This window comes from Ambystoma mexicanum, chromosome 7q, assembly GCF_040938575.1.
Source record: "Ambystoma mexicanum isolate Mex_15411 chromosome 7q, UKY_AmexF1_1, whole genome shotgun sequence".
In the NCBI taxonomy this organism is placed as follows: Eukaryota; Metazoa; Chordata; class Amphibia; order Caudata; family Ambystomatidae; genus Ambystoma; species Ambystoma mexicanum.
The window spans coordinates 139,443,453-139,459,016 of NC_090941.1; the positions used below are offsets into that span (position 1 = coordinate 139,443,453).

The 15,564-nt window shown below is 47.7% G+C and overlaps 1 protein-coding gene across 2 annotated transcripts in view; it reads right to left on the reverse strand.

Annotated features, from left to right (window-relative positions):
* Window positions 1-15,564, reverse strand: part of ABCC4 (ATP binding cassette subfamily C member 4 (PEL blood group)) — a 2,280,107-nt gene that overhangs the window by 1,245,802 nt on the left and 1,018,741 nt on the right. For both annotated transcript variants that reach the window (XM_069639145.1, XM_069639144.1), the window contains exon 15: window positions 6,072-6,284. In XM_069639145.1, the coding sequence (XP_069495246.1) occupies window positions 6,072-6,284 (213 nt within the window). The remainder of the gene's footprint in view (window positions 1-6,071; window positions 6,285-15,564) is intronic.

Genomic DNA, 15,564 nt, shown 5'->3' on the forward strand with positions numbered 1-15,564 from the left:
GGGTAAGGCAATGCATATAGGACACCAAGGGCAGAAGGTTAGTCAATTGGGAGGGCCAGTATCAGAGGCACTGAGTGTTAGGGTATGGTACTACAATGATGGAGGGTAATACAGATGCGGCAGATTGGTTGCTGGGTCAGCTTATGTTAACATAGAAAAGCAAAACCTCCTAGTGTCTGTGGCATCTCGGTAACATACATGAATGAGGCAATACGAGTGAATCAATTAGGCGTCGAGTCCCCTTAAACAACAATATTAGGCAGCACAACTTAAGGATGCAAACACTCTCGGTAGCACGCATTAATGAGACAATACGCGTGAGTCAATTAGGCATCTGGTCTCCTTAACAGTATTGGGCAACACAACTGAACGATGCAGGAGTGAGACGGTACGATTTCAGCAGTGAAATGGTAGGGTAAATACATAGGTTGTCAGCCAGTATAGGTGTACCATATAACATGAATGCAGCGATGTCAGTACAGTGCACGACTATAACAACGTGCCGTAAAGAATAAACCACTAATTATAGGACAGGGTGTATCCAACTATATATAGCAGAGACGTCAATAGCACGGGTATACAGGTTGATCGCACCTATGATCGTATTGGTACCTGATTCGAACTAGGCATATTTGTGCGGCGCCTGATGATTGAATGGAATAGGGGACATCTGCATGTGGGTGGTTGGCACATAATATTTGAGCATTGGGGTGGGAGGCAATATCATTGTAAACAAAGGTTCAAGGCACTGCAGAGGCGGCAGTGTTACCGTGCTGACGCGCAGTGCAGTAGTCTGATCGAGCAGGGGTTCTGGTCACCGGCTTGACGGCCCATGACAGGCTCGAGACAGGCAGAGGGCAGCCTTTGTGATGGTGTGCCTTCGTGATGTGGGCCGGCTCAATTTCGCCTGCCGGCTCAGGATAGGTGCAAGAAAAGCAAGCGGGCAAGCAGGAAGTGGCAAGCGGGAAGCAGGAAGAGGAAGGTGAGGCGCTAAGGGAAGGAACAGCAGTTGATTCTTGTAAGCCTAATAAAGAAGGCATACAATCATCCCCTCTGGTGTTGCGTCCTTTGTATGGTGCCTGTGTCACTACTAACACTGAAGTCCCCAGGGTAATTGATGAACATAAATGCGGTATGACCCATGGTGGGGTTGGCCCGACAGTGGAATTCTATAGGGAATTCAAAGCAATCTTGGCCTCCAGACTGTGTGCAGATTTTTATGACACATTGGAAGCTAAAGTACTGCTTCGGACCATGAGGGACGCAACGTTAACCTTGCTACTAAGGTTTGGTAAAGGTGCATTGAAATGTGGCTCATTCTGCCCTTTATCGCTTTTAAACAGACAGAAACATACAATGTAAAATACTGGCTAGAATACTTGGACAAGTTTGATCGACTTTTGATCCATGAGGAACAGGCAGGTTTCAATCCATGTAGAAATATTACATTTAATTTGAGGGGTCTATTTCTGCTACTGGATTATAGTACGCTTAAGGATACCGGAAGTGGCGGTCCACTCTTGTGCTTAGACACATGTAAATCCTTTGATACACTACACTGGAGATACATGCAGCGGACACTGGAAAAGTTGATTGGGTAATGCTTGGTAGATTTCCTTTATGAACTAACTGATAGCTAGAATAAATCGAAATGGTATTCCTTCCAAGGAGGAGATGATCCAGTGTGGCACTAGGGAGGGGTGCCACCTGTCACTACTCATTTTTGCATTTGCTCTGGAGTCTTTAGTGGCGTTCTTTTGTAGTAGATTTGTGAGAGATGGGTTTATGGTGGTGGGCGATGGTCACGGCATAGCACTGAATGCTGGCTATATCCTCTTATATGTGAAAGACTCTGTGGTAGAAACGATTGAGGAGTTTGAGTTGCTATCTGGCCTGGAAATTTACTGTAACAAGACACATGGTTATGGGATTACAAAGGGCATGCTTGGAAGGCTTATGAATAACGGGCAACTGGTACTATGGGTGCATTGGAATATAGCTATGATGTACAAACAGAATCTGATGGGGTACTACAATAATTAAAGAACTAAATGAACTTCTGCGGGAGATTCCCATTGTTGTTGATGGGAATGATGGCCCGCAGGAACACAAGTTTGCGAGGTGTTTCTCTCCATGCTGCTGCTGTCCCAGGAGGGTCACCATACTGGCATTGGTGGATTAGGTCACGCCCCATTTTCCTCACAGCATGCCCGCAGGCCTGCCAGGGCCGAAGCCCGCAGGCGCACAAGTCTGCGGGGTGTTTGGCTCCATGCGTAGGTGTTCCGCGAAGATCTGGGAGTGGAGCAAGTCCAAAGAGACATCCTGGCACCACCATCAGCCCTCACAGTAGTGAAGCATGTGTTTGGTGCCATTGGAGGGGAGTGGGGAGTAGGGGGAGGCCCCGAGTTTAGTCGGGAATGGTCTGACTCTGCCTCTCTGAAGACCTGAAAATTCCAAGGTTAGACCAACTGCGCCAAAGACAGTTGTGAGAAAGTGCGGTGGCATTTGCCTGGCATGCATGTCCCTTGATCCCTGGCTATGGAGCCTCCAAAAACCTCCCCTTTCCCCCTGCTTCTTTTCTGCGCTCATCGGGCTAACAATGATCAAACGGCGCAAAAATCCCAGCGCAAAACCTTGGTTGGGAGGAGGCGCCGCCAGCAGGGGGGGAAAAAGGGAGGGCTAACCGTGGCGGCTACTGCCGACCTCGCCCTTGATGGAATCATCAGTGATAATGTGGAGGGGAACCTTGCTCTCAACGAAAGCAACCCTGGTACAATTATAACTGGAGGGACCCCCATGGATACAGCCACAGATACCACTCTGGGTCCTGTTAGTATTCATGTTATAGCGTCCTTCCATCAACACCTGTTTTTATGACAGCACTGGAATTTTGGGGGGAGGGAAGGGCGGGAATAGGACAAATAAAGGGTTTGGAGGGAATAAAAAAAATAGTTAAAGGAAGGAGGGTTGGTGGGAACGCCCCCAAAAATAATGAAAACAAAATTTCGATGACGTTTTTCAGAAAAACTCCTGCGGCAAAACACCCATCGTAAAAACAGGTGTCGGTAAAATGACATGGAACAGTATGAATTCCCCCTTGCTCCCAAACCGAGCAGGCATCCCCCTGCACTGTGACTCTCGGGTATCCATCCTGGCACCCACTCGGTTTACCCAGCACATGTCACCTGAGGCTCTGCACCTGGCAGCAGTGAATGAGGCAGCTACATCAGTTCTGGTCCCGTCAGCAGCTGCCTGTAAAGTCCTGTCGTCCAGTCCTGCTGTGACCCCGGTCTGCGATTGGCCACTGTACCCATTATGGGCTCCCTTGCTGCATCATCACTGTCGATTTTTGCTACATCCTCTGTGGCTCTAGGGGACACAGCGACCCATGGAGCACATGGAGTTAAACCATCTTCAAGCTCCCACAGCTGCTCCAGGAGTGAGCATTTGTCGTCCATAACTTCGGGGGCTAGCTCTTTCCTTTATCTATCTCCACTCTGGGCTTCTAATCCCAGCAAACCCCCAACAAATGGATCTAACCATGGCATAGACATGATCGACAATCCATTGGAGGAGGATGACCATTTAGTCAGGGGGTGCAAGTGCAGCCAAGTTCTTGCTGAGTTGGTAGATATCAGGAAACTGCTGATAGTACTGATTGAGGCCCTGGGGCGATTTAGTTCACAGGAGGAGCCTCTGCCCAGCCAATCGGTTTCTGAGGGCCCCCAAGACCTTATTCCGTATTGTATTCTGGGTCAGGCACTTCCGCGTCTAAAACTGTGAAGAGAATACAAACGTAAATTATTGGTATCTGGAAGATCACTCTCCATCACCTCCCCCATGAGCCTAAGATACAGAAGAGCAGCATGGTGCCCAACTCCAGGCCAATATTTGGGCACAGATAGCTCTAGAAGGGAGGAGATAAGAGCATTTAGCCCACGTAAGAAAAGGAAAACATTCACTCATCCAGTCCAAGGTGGGTGTAGAGGTGCCACAATATATCTTCACAGGGTTCCCAAACTGAAAGTAAACAAGCTAGAGCCAAGGGATGCCCTGTTAAATAAATGGTTTCACTGGCTGCAGTCCAAAAGAGGTTGTGCCCTTGTCTTTAGGGAATCTATGGCAGGATGTCGCAGAATTCCAAGTAAGGACTTACTTTGATGACATAATTATGCTGGACGTTTGGGACCATGGTCGGGCTAAGTGGTTCCTGGGGAGTAATGGGAGGCCTTGTCATCAAGCTAGGATTGGAATAACAATCAGTATGCATCCCAACACAGACTTTGATGGCCCACCAAGACTTGTAACATGTAAAGTTCCCCTAACTGGGGCAAATCTCACATCCGTGGGGTGATGCTCTCTGGGGGCAATTGTGGCTGGGCCCACAGAGTTTTGGGTATCCTGAATAAGATTGGCTCTTGATTATTGTCGTCTTTTCTCTCTCCCCTCTTTCCCCTTCCTTTTTGCATTTATCTGCTGTTTTATGACTACAATGTTGATAGGATTTACTTTGATGGCCCGAAGGCCGAATAAAGTTATGCAAACAGAAACATATGTGTTTCAGTTGATGCCAGTGTAAATTCCTTTAAATTAGACGGGCCAGTGCAAAAGTTACTTTAGAGTGATATTATACCGAAGATAGTGCTGGGCTTCATGAAAATGCCATACCTGTTAGGGGATACAGCTGTGCATGAATTTAGGGGATACCATAGGGCTGCTGCTGTACATCTTAGGATTCTCTGGTTTTGAAATGAGCCTGCTGATGAGGCTGCTACCCTTGTTAATAACATGATATATTCCAGAACACTGATGGAGCGTACCTCAAACAAACAAAATATAGCCGTGGTCTATGCAACCGGGGTATGCGCGAAGGTGACAAGAGTAGCTTTTCATAGATGGATGATGTCCCATCAGACTCAGTATTGTTGGAGAAGGATAAAGGGCGACAGGTGGACACAGGTTGACAGGCTATGGAAGGAGAGGAGAATAGGCAACATTGCCAATAATACATGGAGGGGCTATTCTGGATTTATCAGGAGTTCTGTTGGGAAATTCCAGGCATTAGAATGCATTTCCTAGACTATGGGAGAGTGGCTTCAGAGACTTGGAGCACCCGGAATGGCTTTTCTTCTCAACATTGTAAATGTAACACGCAAGGAAATCCATGGAAAAGTGTAGACGCATAACAAAGATATATAGTGTAGGACATGTGGAAAAGAGTAAGGTAGAGGGTAAGAGAAAAATGTGATAAGGACTTTATCTTCCGTACAGTGGAAGGCTCACTCCTGGTAACGGTGTGAAAATCTTGGCTTTTAAAATTGTTATTTAATAATAAATTGTTGTAGGAAATTCCATCTCTGAAAAAGTAATCTGTGGATGAGATCCCCCGTTCATAAACTTCATGCCAAAAGCAATAGTGTGTATCTGTGTCCTGCTGCATCAGTATCCTGATTTGGAGCACCTGCTCTGCCAGTGGCAGAGAGCAGGTTCAGTGGTCATAGTGTGCCATTTGACAGGTATAGTGACAGCCAAGTCTCTGCAGCACAGGGGCTCCATTTAAGATATGCAAACTTCTACCAAAAATATGATGATCATTAGTAGCCCAAGCTGGTGGCAAGGTACACTATACAGATAAGCTAGGCCTGAGTTGAGGCATGGTGCATGGCACTACCTATGATGATTAAGGCCACATCCAACTTGATACCAAATGCGTCAGCTCCTCTGAGCAAAGCTCAGCTGTGGAAGGTAATGTGCATTCTCTTTGTGAGGGCACGTAACATCCTACGCAAACACAGCCGCACAACAAGCAGTTGTCCTGAGCCCTGGCCAAAAGAAAACACCCATTCAAAAGCAATAGCCTCACACAAGGGTGTTCAAAAATGATTTGCTGCTGCTTGCTGAACTCCAACACCCAGACAATACTAATACACACAACACAAACCACTGCACACAGGCAGTGATGAAACACAGACTGCCATTCACTGCCAATCTAACTGAAAAAACCCTCTTTTGATATGTAGTCACTTTTACATCGATGCCATGCTACAACTGTCACACATTCACCAACTCACTGATAGATGGTCGGCCGCTCCTTCTAATTGTGATTGCACTGATGGATCCTGTGACAAAATCGATGTCTGTGAGAAGGTCCGGATTCGCACTGGCTTCAGGATTGTTGTGTCTGGAGTTGTAGGCTGATCATCGTCTTCACTTTTCAGTAGGGAAGCAAAGTCCACCCCTGATTTCAGGAGTTCTGAAAAGGATCCTCTCCCCACGACTACCCCCTGCAAACAGTAAAACACATTTTATAACATTATTCCCAAAGTGCTTATATACAAGAACATGACATAAATCGTTATTCATCATTTACTTCAGTATTTAAATGTGCATTAATATACATAGACCAGGACAACGACCGTGGTCAGATTCTGGAAAATTGGACCAAAAAGTAAAAATGTGTAAGAATCGGACTTAACTAAAAATAACAAATTACTTAATTACGTCTCGGTAATGTTCTTTCTGAGGGATATTTCTCCCACAGATTCTTCATCTTTGAAATCTATCTCCCAGAGCTGCTGCTCTTCTGAAATGTTTCCACTGCCAGAGAGCGCAGAACAACTCGGCATTGGCTATGCCCGATGCCCCCATGCGCAAGATGTGTCATTGGGGCCAGTATATATTGAGGCACTGCACCAGATGACCTTAGTTCCACCATTTTCCCCCTAGTAATCTGACAATGAGAGACCACATAAAGGTGTAGTTGCTAGCCGCCATGATGGGCAAGTAGGGGGAAGATGGGGAATCCATCAAAAAGAAGATTACACAGAGGTAAGTAATATGTCTTCTAATGGATTCCTTCCTCCCACCGATTCCTCATCTTTGATAGACTCCCATAGTAGCACATAGATGTGGAGAAGAGAGGCGAGCAAGGAAAACCGCCTAAACACTAAAGGACAGCTCTGGCCAAACATCCAGACCAGACAGACTCCAAGCAGTAATGTTTAACAAACATGTGCAAAGAAGCTCATGAACCCGCACTGTAAATGTGCAGACAAGGATTCCAGGTTGCAGAGCTGAGATGGCAGCCAGTCCTCTGGTGGAATGTGCGCTGAGACCCTCAAGAACATCGTTACCATCAGATCAAAGCATTACAAGATACAAAGGATAATCCACCTAGACAGGGTCTGTTCGATCATAGCCCTGTTAGCACGGGCACCAGCATAACCAACTAAAAGTTTGTAATATTTCATGGCCACTCTCGTCGAGAGATGTAATAGCCGACGGGTCGGCACTGGTCAGCCAATGTAATCATTCCTCTCGCTTGGAAGGGTGAGTTAGAGGAAAAAATACAGGAAGATGGAACTTTTGAGAGAGATGGAAATCAGAGACCAGTTTCGGGAGGAAGGATGTTGTCCCTCTGAATGTCACCTTCTCCTATGACAAAACCAAGTAGGGAAGCTTGACTGACAACTCCTGGAGCTCACTCACTCATCTTGCGGACGTGGTGGTAACCCGGAAAATTACCTTAAGGTTGACTAATCCTAATGAACAAAAATGAAGTGGCTCAAATGGAGCGCCGTTAAGAAACCTTAACACTAAATTTAAGTCCCATGTTGGAACAACAAACTGCTGTGGGAACAACTGATTACATAAACCTCTGAAGAATTAGATGTCGGTGGAGAGGGGGGAAAAAAGAGCCTTACACACACTAGGGTCCACTTGAAAACCAAAATAGAAGCAATATGCCCCATCACAGTGATAACTTGCCGGCCTGTCAAAACCAAAGATAGCAGAAAACCCGGAATAGAGGATGTGGACAAGGTAAAAAGATCCAGATACCTCTGCCGGCACCAAGCCGAAAACGTATGCCATCTACACGCATTATGGATTTGGTGGTGGGTCTCCTAGCAGAGAGGAACACGCCAAGGACCTCCTTCGACAAATCCGGCTTCTTACTCCTGAACCTTTCAGCAGCCAAGCATGAAGTTTCAGGCTGTTGACAGCTCAGATGCAGGATTCGCCCCTCAGATTGGAACAGAGGGTCACCACTCTGCAGAAGGCACCAGGGTAGATGGACATGTTTTGTAACTCTGAGTACGAGGCTGAAGAGAGGCAAATTGCACCGGCCCTCCCTTTATTTAGGCGCGACAGACATGAACGAAGCACATCACTCTTGCCGTCTACCCCCTCCCCACCATTGTACCGCCAGAGTGAAAGATGCAACTCACTGAGGCAGCCCTAGAGACCCTCCACAGATGACATCACCAAGGCAATAAACCTGCAGGCGATGGAACAACTGAATGAGCTGTGATCACAAATAAGCTAAATGACATAATCGCTGAGGCCAGCATACGTAGGTGCATTAGACACGAAGAACATACACATCCAGACACAAAGATACACGAACACTAGGTCAAATTGCACTTAGGCACGACGAACATGCTCGCATCAACTAGGTTAGAAGAAATATAGGGCCTTTGCACAAGTGAGCCGGTCCGAATATAAAGCTGCCCGTAACAAGTTAACAGCACCTTTTCCGGACCAACTCACTGCAAGTCTACCGGTGGGGGAATTGAACAACTGGCAGGCCTCACCTGCTGGTAGTTCAGGCCCCATACCGGCAGATTTTTCACTGAAGCACCAGCACAATTAACAAGGGTGCTTCAGTGTCCCCATTCCCATGGAGTCCTTTGGGACTCCATGGGAATGGGAACTTACCGCACCGCCACTGCCTGTGATATCCTGGTTTCAACGGGATGTCAGGCGACGGTAACGCTAATACGAGGTAGCTGGCACCTGCGGGTTACTGCCAACCTCGTATTGAGGGCCATAGACTCTTTCCTATGCTGAAACACAAGTCAAACGAGAGTACACATAAAAGCTTGCTTAATGCAGAACGCAATTAGAATGAGTGGCCATGCAAACCAAGATGGAGGATGCAGCCAGATTAGGTGCATGGGAGACATCGAGAAGCCCCAACACTGCAGAGACCCTGTCTTGTTGAGCTAGCAAAAAGAGCCAAGCCTGAACAACGCAGATAATGTGCGCAGTTTGCCAAGATTAGCAGGGGAAGTCAGATTTGAAGCCAACATTAAAAAAGTACAGACAGTGAACAGATCCCAAACGATGGACATAATTCTATCTGAAGAAGCAAAGAAACATCTGTTGCTGAAGGGTCAGGTTCCCACCAGCTCACAAGTAACACAGAGAGAAAAGTAGCTCGAACAAGTCTCTAGAGGCAAAGAAGGTAATGACACCACACAGTAAAAAGGGCTAAAATTCTCATGAATTACTGAGCAGAATAATTTGAAATACGGTCTCCACACACGTGACTTGCACCTGGCAGAGAATGCCTATTCATTAGAGCCAGCCTGGGGTAGATAGAGACCTTTGCTCCTACCCATCTCCCTGGGGCGAAAGATACGATACATGCCATTTATAACGTGCCTGTACACAAGTGTTTCTAAGCGTGACACGACAAGGGAGGAAAGATAGAGGGAAGACAAGACAAACGATCTTACTAGGACTTGTGTCATTCAGATTGTGCAAGTGCTACGAATTAAAGTGCAGGGGTAAGGGGGGGAATGCCATGGAGAGGGAAGGGGGTTAGTGTTATCAGGGCAGCATTGCTCTGAGTAAGTGCAGGCAGGGCAGCACAGCTCTGGGTAAGTTCAAGGAGGCAGGGGACTGTGGGTAACAGTTACAGCTCCTAAGTGTGCGGCAGGCCCGCAGACAGTGCAGGGGACAATGATCATAGAGGAACCTGGTACCTAGTAGACTCTGAGGGTAGCCAAGCAACCAGGCGGTACAGGAGACATGTAAATCAGCAGGGGAGAACGAAAGAGAGGGGCAGAAAGCACAGGAGAAAAGGAAGATCTTGAGCTGCTTCTGGAACTTCAGGTGGTACGGGTCAAGTTTGAGAGGGGTAGGGAGGCCATTCCAGAGGGCGGCACCTGCAGAGGGGAGCGATCTACCCCCAACTCCCTGCCTGGAGAAGCATCTGATCCTCAGAGGGTTTGAGCTATCTGAGTGAAAGGGCTGGAGATGGAAGGTATTTTGGAAGAGAAAGTTGGATGTAGTGCAGGCACAGGCCCCAGAAAGCCTTGTGAACAATACATAGGGTCTTGAACTTGATCTTTGCAGTCACCGGGAGCCCGTGGAGGGATTTCAGGGCTGAAGAAATACGGTCCTTGGGTGTGAGGCCAAGGACAAGTCTCGCAGTTCTGTTCTGGATTAGTTGCAGAGAGTAGAGTAAGGCAGACTGGGAAAGAGGCTGTTGCAGCAGTCCAGCCTAGAGAGAACCAGCATCATTCCCATCTTTGGTTTCGTTGCATTAGTACTCATGAGTAGAACTGTTATAACCCCCCCCCCTTTTTGGGCCATATAACTTCCAACTTTGATTAAGGCAGCACAACAGTGTCCAATATGAAAGATGCATAGCGTACCAACTCCCATCATTAATACACAATGTTCACAGGATGGAAACCCTGCAGAGGTGATTAGGCTTAAAGTACATTTGTTCCTTATCGTCCATAAACTCGTGGAATGGCAACGATGTGTTCTGGTATCTCGGGAGCGATCCGTATGCCAGTGCTGTTACCTTTTCCATGGCCATCACTCCCCACAGTCTCACCCACCATCTGGCCACTACCGGCCCCTGCTTGTTTTTCCATGTTTGTGCCAGGTTGGTTCTAGCCGAGTTCAGCATATGGGTAATGAGGTCTGCTCTTTACCCAGTGTTCGCGTAACATCCCTCAGCCGCCTTTCCCAGCAGGATTACCAATGGGTGTAAGGGGAGTTGTACGCCCACCACCTCTTTGGTGTGGCTTAGGATTTCCTTCCAGTATGTCTCTACCACTTGGCAGGCCTTCCACATATGGATCAAGTCCCCTACTTGCCCACAGCCTCTCTAGCATGTTGGGGGGTGTTCTGGGTTAATGGAATGCAGCCGCTACGGAGTCATGTACCACCTAAGGTGCATTTTGTACACCGCCTCTCTTGTTGAGGCGCACTTGGAACTTTTCGTGGGCCATGGCCATATTTGACTCCACACCTCCCCGGGTACCGGCTCCACTACGTCCTGCTCCCATTTTTGCATATGCGGTAGGTTCTCCTCTGGGTCAGCCCTACTCATCAGTTTATAGAGTCTTGACACCCCTTTCTCCGGCACGCCCTCTTTTATGGTAAGCTCTAGACCTGCTGGATCCGAGTGGCCCCTTCCTTCGTTTTAGTGTTTGTAATCCAATGTCTGACTTGGGTGTAGTGAAAACGTTACATGTATCTCATTTAGCCGCCACGGTCTTCATACTCTCGGATGGGGGGTAAGCACTTCCACCATCAGTGAGACCGGCGCATGGTCGGTTAAGCAGCGCACCCCTATATCTATCCCTGTAACCTGTGGGATCATGGGATCATGGTATCCGAAACTAACACCATATCGATTCGTGAGAAGCCTCTATGTGCGGTAGAATAATGGGTGTAGGCTTTATCCTGGGAACGGAAGAACTGCCAGGTTTCGATCAGGTGTAATTCTCTGAGGAATCGGGCTAAGGCAAGTCTGTAAGTGCTATCATTGGTGGTGGCTGGGATGGTTTTATCCATCGAGGCGTCCATTACGCCATTGACATGTCCCCCTATCAAGATCTGCCCTGTCCCGCACTCTGCAATCTTGGGCAACAGCCCTAACAGGAACTGGTCTTGTCCATCGTTTGGAGCGTAGATTGCCACCAATGTAACATGCTGGTCCATCAACATCCCTCCCACCACCAGGTATCTGCCCTCTGCGACCCTTTCAACAAAATTTCTCTCAAACCAGATTCCTTTGGCTATCAGTATACCCACTCCCCTCTTCTTGTTCCCACTTGAAGCCAGGTATTGCATGGGAAAGGCTCCATGTCTTAACCTGTGTTCATCTTCAGGGAGCAAGTGTGTCTCTTGCAGCCACACAACTGCATAAATGTGCCACGCCCCTGCGGCCCCACGCGTCTCAATGCTATTGCGAAGTAGCGACCAGACGTGTGCTCCGTAGCTCGTGGTATTGTATCCTTTGCTTCTTCCAGCTTACCCCATCCTAGACCCTTTCCTTCCTTTCTTGGTTACTGGACCCGTGTGTTTGTTGCGCACCCTGTTACTTTCCCGGACTCCTGGATCCCTGCATCCCGGAACCTTGAACGCATGCTGGAGTCGGAAGAGATTCGTGCAGCTTTAGTCAAGACTCGATCAGTTCGCCAGAAGGCATTGACCAAGAAATCCAGCAAAGATCGAACTCGGGTGAGAAGGGGTGGAACTCCTTGACAGTTTGAGACGCCACCCGACCGAACTCGATATGGACATGGAAGCGGCTGTCCAGGATTTGATGCGTGGCATGCAAGAGCTATCAACCGAGGTGCAGAATCTGAAGGCGGAAAACACCGCTCTCAAACAATTAGTTCTATCCCGTGATTCTGCCACAAAAGAAAGTGTATTGCTGGGCGGCATAGTGGACAAATACGATGGCTCAGCAAATACCCTTCGTGGATTCCTGGATTCATGTTTGGTCCACTTTACTTTTAAGCCCTATTACTTTTAAACTCCCAGGACTAAGGTGGCATTCATAATTTCCCACCTTTCAGGAAATGCCCTGACCTGGGCTACGCCCCTCGTTAATTCCGGCGATACTCTTCTGGACAACTATGATGGCTTCATACAAGCCCTAAAGACCATGTTTGACCGTCCAGAGCAGGTCTATAGTGCCCAGGAACGCCTGTTAGACTTCCAGCAAGGATCCCAGGATATGCTCCCGTATGTTACCCGATTCAAGCAATTAGTCAAGAAAGCTGATTGGTCCCCGGAGGCTAGTTTTACCCTTTTCAGGAGAGGACTGAATGAGGAGATTAAGGATGAGTTGGCCAGAGTGGCTCACCCAAACTCATTTCAGGCACTAATGGACCTTGCCTTTCAAATAGATTTCCGTATCCAGGAAAGGAAGGCAGAGAAGAAGAAATCCAGAGCTAATCCTCCGAAGCTGTCTTTCGAGAATACCACCAAGACGGACACAAACCCAGGCTCAGTCTCAGTACCTGAACCCATGCAGATAGGAGCCTTCCATGGACCTATATCCCTGCAAGAAAGAATGAGAAGGATTCATACGGGGTTGTGCATGTATTGTGCCTCAGACAAACACTTGGTTAGGGAGTGTCCTCTAGCCCCCTCCTCGGCGTTCGGGAAACACCAGCTCCCGATCCTAGATGGAGCAGAGCTACGGGAGAGAGATGTTTGCTCCACATCAATTCCATCCTTGAACTCTCCTGGACAAAACTATTTGGTGATACTACAGGCCTTCCTGTCGCCCTCCAAGAATAAGACCTATCCCATTCTGGCCTTGGTGGACTGCGGAGCTATGGGAATCTTCATTGATCAAGACTGGGTTGTTAGTCATCATATTCCGTACGAGACACGAAGCACCATGCAGCCGGTGGAAGCAATCGACGGAAGACCCCTCTCTTCAGGACCCATAAGCCTGCAGACAAAAGAGATCCAACTTTCCATAAACCATCACCAAGAGCGTATTACATTCGACATCATTAAGTCAGCCCATTACCCGATGGTATTGGGTATGCCCTGGTTACAAAAGCACAATCTGTATATCAATTGGACAGCAGGATCAATTTCCTGGGTTCAGAGTTTTGTATGTCCCACTGTCTATCCCTGGATCCCTCCTCGACACCTCCTAAAGAACCACTAAGAGACCAGAAAACACCACTCATGGTTTCCCATATCATACAAGTCCCAGAGGCCTATCAGGGATATGCTGATGTATTTTCAACTGCCATAGTCCAGGCCTTACCCCCTCACAGACATGAAGACTGTGCCATAGATACAGATCCCTCAGCAGTGATACCCTTCGGCAGAATGTTCATTCTTTCTGAACCTGAGAAAAAGTCCCGCCGAGAATACCTGGACACCAATCTTGAAAACTGCACCATAAGACCTTCAAAATCTCCAGCGGGTGCTTCGTTGTTCTTCGTTCCCAAGAAGGACACCAAGGAACTCAGACCTTGCCTCGACTATCGTGGCTTAAATCAATGCACCCTCAAAGATCGGTACCCACTGCCCCTGATCTCGGATATCCTGGAAGCTGTGAGAGGCGCCGTAATATTCACGAAGTTGGATCTCCGGGGTGCCTACCATTTAATCCGTGTCCGGGAAGGAGACAAATGGAAAACAGCCTTTAGAACACCCTTTGGTCACTATGAATATCTAGTCATGCCCTTTGGACTATCTAATGCCCCCGCAGTTTTTCAACGTTTATGGATAGGGTGTTTTCTGACATGTTATTCCTCTCCGTCATTGTCTATCTGGATGACATATTGATCTTTGCCAAGGATCTTCTAAAGCATGAAGAACATGTAAAGGCAGTATTACAACGACTCTGTGAACACAAACTTTTAGCCAAACCCGAAAAATGCTTGTTTCACGTTACTTCTGTTCACTACCTAGGATTCATCCTTAGCCCAGAAGGAATTGGTATGGTCCTTCAAAAGGTAAAAGCCATACTGGCTTGGCCCGCTGCCACATCTGTCAAACAAGTTCAATCCTTCCTGGGGCTTGCCAACTTCTACCGGAAGTTCATTTCTACCTTTTCCGAGATCGTTCAGCCGATCGTTGCTCTCTTGAAGAAAGACACCCCCTTTATCTGGTCTACACCGCAAGATAAAGCATTCCAACGATTGAAGACAGAGTTCACGCAAGCCCCCATCCTGGCCCAACCCGACATAAATCGCCCATTCCTAGTGGAAACGGATGCCTCTAACTACGCCATAGGAGCGGTCTTGAAACAGGTACTTGAGGATAAACTGGAACACCCCATTGCTTACCTCTCACGAACCTTGACTCCCAGTGAGACACACTATTCCGTCCTGGAAAAGGAACGGTTAGCCATCCGCCAAGCCTTCACTGAATGGCGACATCTACTTCTGGGTGCTAGATATCCAGTTCAGGTCCACATGGACCATCGGAATCTTCAAATTCTACAGTCGTTGGAGTGCAGGAACAGTCGTCAGGCGCGTTGGGCCTACTTCTTTGCCCAGTACCAAACCCAAATCACTCATGTTCCTGGATCACAAAACATGATTGCTGACGCCTTATCTCGACGTCCTGACTATGTAACCACTGAAGACAAGGCCTATCCTAAGATGTTTCCCCACACAATCTTTGTAGCTCAAGCAGTCAACCTCTTGGAAGAAATCTGAGTGCAAACCCAGTCCTCTGACCTCTGGAAGGATAATTCAAGGAAGAATCCATGGAACCTAAGAGTTAAGGAAGGATATTTATTCAAGGACAATGCACTGGTCATTCCTACACATAAATTACAACAAAGAATGATAAACCTCTGCCATGATACCCTTCACTCCGGACACCGTGGCATAACTAACACTCTCCGTCTTATACAAAGACAGTTTTGGTGGCCTGGAATGAAGACCGACGTACAACAGTACATCAAAGCGTGTGCTGTCTGCAGTCAAAACAAACAAGATAACAAGAGACCGGCGGGTCTTCTACTGCAACCATCGCTGCCAACAAGAC